The 8,918-nt window shown below is 38.1% G+C and overlaps 1 protein-coding gene across 1 annotated transcript; it reads right to left on the reverse strand.

Moving 5' to 3' along the window:
- Positions 1 to 209: 209 nt before the first annotated feature.
- Positions 210 to 8,623, reverse strand: tmco1 (transmembrane and coiled-coil domains 1). The gene is made up of 7 exons (XM_076278136.1): positions 8,440 to 8,623; positions 8,189 to 8,266; positions 4,804 to 4,863; positions 4,471 to 4,517; positions 1,960 to 2,027; positions 1,607 to 1,751; positions 210 to 805 (listed from the first exon to the last, which is right to left on the reverse strand). Exons 1-7 carry the CDS (start codon positions 8,507 to 8,509, stop codon positions 707 to 709), a joined length of 567 nt encoding a protein of 188 aa, XP_076134251.1. The 5' UTR covers positions 8,510 to 8,623; the 3' UTR covers positions 210 to 706.
- Between the last annotated feature and the right edge of the window lie 295 nt (positions 8,624 to 8,918).

Here is an 8,918-nt window from a genome sequence, read left to right on the forward strand (position 1 = left end):
TACTGCCACAAACAGTAAATACACACGAATATAAATGTAGAACACATGTGGACACTCGCAACACAAAAACAAGGACTGGAGAATTGCCTCACTCCCCCTGAGCAGTCACAAGACCTACTGTACAAGACAACTTTGCAGCCTGAGAAAGGAGCTCCAGGAGCATAACCAGTGGGTATGTATAAAAACACACCAAAGACTTGTCTTCAAAATGATGTAAGGTGGCCTTTATTCTACTTCTGCAAACAATCACATAGAAAACATTTCTCACAGTTGTGTTCTCTTAGTTGTACCAAAGACCTTGTGTCATTAGATGGAGTGCTACTCATGTTCTACGGACAGCGATGTCACTTTCTATTACACAGGCATTGCAGATCCCAAAGGAAATCAAAAGGCAACTACTTTAGAGAGGTACTTAGAATTAAAATCATAGGTTTTTGTATAAATATACACATAAATGTGTAAAGGTTAAATAAAATCAGATAAAGAAAGATGGGGGGGGGGGGGCTTCAAAAAAGTTGGATGTAGGTGAAAAATAGCTGCCCAATCTGAACACAACTATTCAACTAGTAACCCCCAAACTTCTCAGGAGACAGAGTCTGCAGTTTCTGAAGGTAAAGCAGATCGGCAGAGCTCCGTCCCAACCTCGGGGTCGGGTGGGTCAGCTGAACACGAGGCCTCGCTCCCCCTGGGAAGTCACAGGTGAACCTCAAGAGAACTTGGCGGCCTGAGGAGGAGGCCCCAGGAATCCTCCAGCTTGCTTTGTGGCAGCACGAGATGGAGCAAGGCCCAGCATCTTCTGGATGTTCTGCAAGATCATATACACAATGTGTTGAAGGAGGATTTTATAAATGCAAAAAATGTTTTAAGCCTTTATATAATAATAATAATAATAATAATAATAATAATAATATAATCTGATATACACAGGAGGGGTGTTAAATTCTTTGTACTATAGGTAGGGGATTTCCCACAGTGGCCAATCAACAACCAACCCTCTCTCACATTACACACTGGGGGCATGATTTTAAAGATGCCCCCAAAGTGAAGCACTGTAGCTGCCTGGCCACTTTAGCTGTTGACTGTAGCAACTCTAGCTAGGTAGTACTATCTTTGTACTGACAGTACTCTGTGACCTTGAGAAACAGAGAGATCTATGTGAAAATTGTACAATGTAATTTTAAACATGAATTTAAAAAAAATTGTACAATGTAATTTTAAACATGATTTTAAAGATGCCCCCAAAGTGAAGCACTGTAACTGCCTGGCCACTTTAGCTGTTGACTGTAGCAACTCTAGCTAGGTAGTACTATCTTTGTACTGACAGTACTCTGTGACCTTGAGAAACAGAGAGATCTATGTGAAAATTGTACAATGTAATTTTTGGTACAAAGATAATCTAGATATCCTTATGGGGTGGGTGCTTGTGTTTTTTTAGGAATCCTCTGTCTTGGTTTGTATAGAAATTAATATTAAGTAACACATACACACAAAAGGGCGGAAATAGGGCATGGGTGGTAATAGGTCACTTTCCGATAGCATCTTTCCTAAGAAAATATGCCCACAGAGACTGCTGAAACGGTGCTGCCGTACTGTCAGGGAGGATTACCTGTCGAATGGACATGGTGCACAGGATGTACAGGAAGATGAAAGAGCAGTCTGTGTAGTCTTCCCCCAGCAGATTACGGTGAGAAAGGCCTTGGATGTAGGACAATGGGACAAAGGGAAGTTTGGCCACAACTCGTCCATCAAAGCTGGAAGAATAAACAGGGTGGAACTTAATTGTGGTAACTAGCAACACTTGGCCAACAATTCATTTATAAAACTTAAAAGATTTTGTTCACAACAAAACTGGATTTCAAGCAAGTTAAATGGAAAGTTGAATTACAAAACATTATATCTATGTCTATGTATGACAAACAATCAAGAATTTATAGGTACTAAAAATGTAACTTTACTTACATAGAGTTGAACATTCCCATCAAAGCTGTGAAACAAAAACCAATAGCAAACATGGACTTCATCCGCACCTGTAACAGCACAAAGTTGCTCAGTGACAGACAGTGACTCAAAGTATAACTCTCACATCAAAGTTGATTGATAATATCGTGATTGTTGTTTTAACGATGTGCAAATTGACATTATCAAGTATTTAAATTACTTATGGGGAAAAACACTCGAAATCACGCATTGAAGACTCATAGGAGCTGTATGCGGGAGAAGCCCCTGGCTGCAGCAGAGCAAGTGTCACGTGATCACTAGTGGGTCACTTTACAGTCACAACGTTGTCCCACGCACGCCTAATGTTTATTTTGTGCAGCGAGAGCGAGAGTAGCCTACTTGGGATTTTATGCGGCTACTTCTGTTCAAGTAGCATTGATGAGACAGTCATGTTTTTTCCTACACGGTATTATATGGAGAGAAAACATTAGCCTTTGAGTCAGTTGTAAACAAAGAACTATTCTCATGTAACTCTTTTGTAAATGAACTGAAGTTCGCTCTAAATATCTACGTTTACCGATTATGCTAACCGTTAGCATCTCTATGGGATTTCTCATACATTAGCCATAAGCTAACGCATTAGTTTCTATTCTGTAACTTGGAATGCTAGCCTACATGATTGCTCTTAAACACAACATAGAAGGAAATAACTAAGATGTACTCTGTTGGTCTGCTTAGTTTTACAGTGAATCCTATGTAAAGGTTTGAAAGGAACTTCAGCTTCAGACTTTCTCTTGGGAAACTGTTAGGCCTATTCATCTTCTCTAATGTAGCTGAGACCATGTCATTGCCACACACACAAGTGGAGGCAGAATTGGAAATGTGTCAGAGTGACAATGCATTGGTTGATTTGGTTAAAAAGTCACAGGTTAGGTTATTGGTTATTATTGTAATGATGCTATTCATAAATAATGAGCTGTAAAGTAACTCAGACTTTAACAAAAACATTTTTTTTTAAAGGATATCGACTAATTATCGTTATCGTCAAAATCACAAAAAATAGAGATATTATTTTTTGTCCATATCGCCCACCCCTACATCAAAGTAAAGTAACAACAGTGGAAAATCTATTATTCCATCTGGGGCCGTATTCACAAAAAATGTTAAGGCTAAAAGTAGCTCCTAACTGGCGAATTTAGGTAACCTGACTCTCGCCAGATGAATTTCGTTCCGCCTAGCTCCACTCACATCCATCTGGGATCGCTTCCATTGGGAGTGATTTCGGCACCAGATTTTATGGTAGAGCCCATCAGGACGCAGGGCGGGAGTTTCATAGATGTGATGTAGCGTAGAAGCGACTGTGAGACAGTTTTGCCTTCAGCCCCAGCGATCCCAGATGGATGAGTGGAGCTAGGCAGAACGAAATTCATCTGGCGAGAGTCAGGTTAGAATTTAGGAGCACTCCTAACTTTAGGACTCCTAATATTTTTAACAAAAAGTAATTCACAAAGCATTTTAGACTTAAAAGTAGCACCTAAGTCTGGGACAGCTTAAAAGAAGCCGAGAGGACTCCTAACTTACTAAGACCTATTCACAAACCCTTTTTGTGGCATTTCACGTCGCAATGTTTTGAAATGCGTATGCGGCTACAGGAGCTTCCAATCGCGAGGGAACAATTTTGCATTGTAGGCATAAAAGGGATGCAATAACGCCACAAACAACAACCAAAACTACTCATTGTCAACATGTAAATTAAATGTAACGTTTCGTTGTGAATCAAATTAAAATGTTCTCCTCTTTGCAAACATAGGCATAGGCTATGGTTACAAGTTAATTTAATAATGTTGTAAAGGTACTGCATCAATCCGCATGTTTCATTAGGCTACTAGGCTATTTGTTTTGCCTTACTCTTGATTCATTTAGGCTAGGCCTTTTTATTCAGTTCAGTTTATTCATCATCTTCCGTCCTTCGCATTACTTGTGTAGGGCACGCATTCTCAGACCTGTCACCTGTCACTCATCATCGTAAGGGAGGTGTTTGGAATCATTCCCGCGTTACAATCATCAGCCAATCAAGGTGGTCACTTCAGTCAAGCTCGTGCATGAGTAATGACGTCATCCATAGCAACGAAGACTCACTCTTAGTTTAGGAGTTGTCATCTTTCCTTACTAAGAGTAGGTCTGAAAGGCTTTGTGAATAACTTTTAAGAGAAAACTCCTAGCTAAAATCTTTTAGTGCGATTTAGGAGTACTCCTAGTGGTAAGATAAAAGGCTTTGTGAATACGGCCCCAGACTTCTATTTTACAGAGGGCCAGAGCACATAGCAGATAAAGAACTTTGTTATCTTTATTCCACTTGCTAGCAATGGAATTCCTTTCCTAGATCAGGGAATATATATATATATATGCATGCATGTATACAAACATGTTGTTTTGTGTGAACAACATAAAACATTAACACGTAAATTCGCCATTTCCAGAACATTTTCTCAATTTCGGATATAGAGAAATAAAATTAAAAACAATCTTTACCATGGACAGATCTCTGTTGTTATTCTTCAGCTTCTCCTCTTGTCTTTCTATATAAATTATGGAAAACACATTTCAAGGCAAGATATAGAATGTCAAAATTGATTAGCAAAGTGATGCCGTCTGGGATCACTTGAAACAATGACTATTTGATATACTTTGTACAATTACATGGCGCCTACAGTCACAGTACAATTAAAGGAGAACTTGTCCGTTTTCAACATAGGGCCCTGTTGTTCGAGGTCACCAAGTACTGTCGGTAGGTAAAAAAAAAACGGTGCTACACAGCCAGGGTTCCCCTTTAACTGTACATCACCCACAGAGGCATTGCTATACCAATTTTTTTCTTCTGTTGGCGTCCAGCAGATTCTGTGATAGTTTCCTTCTTCTTTTCCACTGAAATTGGCACAATAAAAACAATCAGTCTACTGTACTTAAGTTGACGGTTGTAACATTAGACTACTCTTGTTTACCACACAACAAAACAGGTTGACCAGTCTCAGTTTCATAGATCTGCTTTGGATTGCAATCACGTTGCAAACACTATTTATATAAATATTATATAGCTACAATTGATCTACAACCCCAAATCATAAAAAGTTGGGAAACATGTTTTTTTGAAACATGCTGCCGGTATCAAATTCAAATGTAACATTTCCCATGAAAGTCAAATTTGTTATTTTCAACATTTGATATGTTGTCTGTGTCCTTTTTGTAACTAAATATGTGTGTAAGAGATTTGCAGATTATTACATTCTGTTTTTATTCACATTTTACACACCGTTCCAACCTTTTCTGATTTGGGGTTGTGTGGTTCTAAATCAGTAAACATTATCTACAGTCTTTGCTGAAGTTCAAGTGACATGCCAGATTTAACAAGATAGGCTAGTTTTGATGGAAATTGATGACACGTCTTTTCCAGAAAGACAACCATGAAGGCAAATTACATAATATTAAACTAAATTGACATGGTCTGTGGCTATCTACTGTTAATGACAACATAAGTCAACAATTTTCAGGTTTGGGATATAGCCTTGAACTTGCACTCAGAGCAAAGTAAGGACACATACAGTATGATTTAAAGAAAACAATAGCTTTCCTGAAGTTAACTTTTTTGGCCACCAGCCACTGTGGCAGGTGAATTTTGAAATCCACCTGCCACAGTGGTTTTTTACCAGCCAAAATTATTTTGTGCCCAAAATAAAGGTGAACGACTCAGAAAATGCATAAGAATGGTTCTTGAACTTGTACAGAATACACATTACAGTACACAAGTAAAAGTAAAAAAGTACTTTGTTAATAAATTACTCAAGTAGGCCCTAACAAGTTACTTTTTTGTAGGCCTATATTTTTATATTTTTGATGGACCTTTAAAGGGATACAAAAGTATCCTTTATGCCTATTTGCTTTTCTCCTCCTCTGTAGGTTATTCATATAGTCAAACATATTTTAAAAGCCCAATTCAAATATATTTTGAATATATACAGCTGATTCTTCTGCTTTGCATTGTTAGAAGTCTGGTTATAACTTCACCATACAGACAATGTAACCTAAAAACAATGGCTATATTATGGGTAGACCTATATTTAGGCTATAATAGCCTAGGCATATCCACTCGGGCAGAGCGACAGAGCAGGCTATCTGTTTTCTCAGCCGACCGTCTCATGTCATGTCCTGCAACATTGAGGCTACATAAATGAATGCTAGGCTTTTTCTAACTTGTATGCTCGATTTCCAGTGCATTTGCTTTGCTTGTAAATTAAGTTGTAGGCCTACTTTCCTTGTCCAATGTGATTGTTGAACGATGCTGGCCAGAAATGAATATATGTGGAAGTTTCCGTGTCATGTCATACCTCTAGTCTCGTTGGCACTCTGTCAGCCTCACCAGAAGATGCAGCAACTGGCAGGACGTCATTGCGTTAACTGAGTTGTTAGCTATATAGAACATCTACTTCTGTGTAGTAGGCTACATAGGCCAGCCATTACTTTTATAATCGCGGGGAAACGTAACTTTATGAAGCCCTGTTTCTTTTCTCCCACGCCGTTGTGTACCGGGGGAGAGGTGCTCTTTTCTCCCTTGAGATACTTTCTCCAATAATAAACTTGCTCTCGTAACAAAAGGCATTTGAAAATGTAGCGGAGTGAAGAGTACATTTCCTACGGCAATCCCGACAGTGCATCTCCTTGCTCAGTGTTGTGTTGTCTTATTGGCTACCCGCCAACGTGGCAGGTAGATTGACAGTTTCACCCGCCAATCACAAAAGTTACCCGCATTTGGCGTGTGGGCGGGTGCCAATTTCATGCCCTGGTCAAAAGCCAGGAAAGCACCAGGGGTTGAGGTAATAATTGTTCAGTGCCAATATTCTGCTTTTGTTGCATTGTCTCCATTAAATATGTACGACGGAGAATATAAAAAATGCGGCATTGGACCATTAAACCACACAATGATCCAAAACAAAAAGCCAAACAAGGCAAGACGTGGTTAACATATATCAGCATTTTATTTTAGAGTGTCAGAGCCAGAGTCCAGACCTCAATCCGTCAAAAAAGAGAGCACAAGGCCAGAGTGATGGCAAGTCATCGTTCCTGACTCAAAACCCGGATTGCTCTTTAAAAAGTACAGTTTAGAATCATTGTGGAGACATGAAGAGGCTTGGTAGGTATTATATGAACCATTTTAAAAGCTGTGAATGCAAATAAAGATGTTTCTATTGATTATTTAAAAAGAGTATGAATAATTTGACATGCTACTTTTCATAAAAATGTTTTTAAAAAATTTGATTCCATGTTTCTCCCACATTGTCTTGCAACCTTTTGGCATGTGACAGTTTTCAGTCAGAACAAACATATTGGTCAAGAGAAAATCAACATTAAATCAATATTTGCCAGGGGTATGAATAATTTTGTTCTTAACCGAATGTTAACTTTATTCTTGAAATTTCGAGTTAAAAGTCAACATATCAAGTTGAATCTCGTCATGGCAAAAATAAAATAAAATGTCTTCATGTGTGGCCCTATACTCCGTCGTATGTATGTGACTTGACTTTGGCATAACATTATCCATGGTTCTTTTCTATGGAATGACCGTGCATATGGAATGTAAATGTAAATGCCAATGTATATATGTTTTTTACATTTAATCTTTTATTTATTTATTTATTTATTTCACATTTTATTTATTTATTTAACTTTTTATTTATTTATTTAATCTTTTATTTATTTATTTCAACTTTTTATTATTTATTTCATATTTCATTTATTGATTTCATATTTCATTTATTTATTTAATTTTGTCACAAAAAACATTCCATACTTTTCCTTGTGCAGTCAATGGCTTAATAATGAATATGTAATGTTCTGGCGTTATATTAGTAAGGCGTCCGTTTGTTTAAAACTCTGTCCTAATGTTGAATAACTGAGAAGCATGGTCTACAATACTAATGTTGAGAACTGAGAAGCATGGTCTACCATACTAACAATAGGTACATCTGAAATGTTGCAGTAGGATTTTTGCTATACATGCAGGATCAGACATATAAATAGGTATACTGTAACTAAGGTACAATATTGTCAAACAAGGACTATTCTTTTGGCTGTCGTGCAGATAGGCGATTCAAGCAATTGGGGCAAATTAGGGGTTCCTATTCCCAGTAGGTCCAAGATCCATACCACTGGCATGCTCTGCCCAGTCAAGCTACATTTCGTCGAGTAGGCTACTCACATTTCTTGCTCTGCTTTTCAACTTCCGCCTTTAACCGCTTGTACTTGTCTGTTCGATACACCAACACCCATGTGATACCTGAAATTTGTATGGACATAGAAACAGGTCTTAACTCACAGTTAATATTTCAAACTTTTCGAACGTTAAGAGATTGCTAAACCTCATAAAACAGGTAGCCACAGCTAGATAACAGCACAGAGCTAACGTTAACCTAAAGGGCACATGAGCTTTATTTACATATTAACACTTACCCTCGGCTAACAGAGCCGTGCAAACCGAAATGAACACAATAAGAATTGTGTCTGCGAACATAGTACTCATTTTGAGATATGTTTGATGTGACTATATAGATATGAATAAATATTAAATCGTGGACGTGTAGAAATTTGGTTTGAAGCCGGAGTCAGCACTAAGCTTGGTGACGTATTTAACATGCGTCATAAAATCTTCTTTGGTAAATCACTCAGATGGATTTGAACCAAAAGTAAGTGTACTGCCACCTATAGAGCTGGAATGATCATGGAGTGGGAAAAAAGGACGTCAGCCATTGTTTCAAATAAAGGGTCCAGCCTCAGTTTTTTTTAACTGCCTACATATCTGGCAGATTATAGGCAACCAAGCCTCTCATGTCAACAAGATACAGCACGATACCATACTGAGCTGCATTATGCTATTGTTCTAGGTGCTCTTGGTGAAAATCCGCCTCTCTGATTGACAAATTAAAATAATC

The sequence above is a fragment of the Alosa pseudoharengus genome, unplaced genomic scaffold (assembly GCF_046254945.1).
Source record: "Alosa pseudoharengus isolate Yale_2024_CS ecotype anadromous, Long Island Sound unplaced genomic scaffold, YU_APseudo_1.1 YU_APseudo_1.1_scf_11, whole genome shotgun sequence".
NCBI lineage: Eukaryota > Metazoa > Chordata > Actinopteri > Clupeiformes > Clupeidae > Alosa > Alosa pseudoharengus.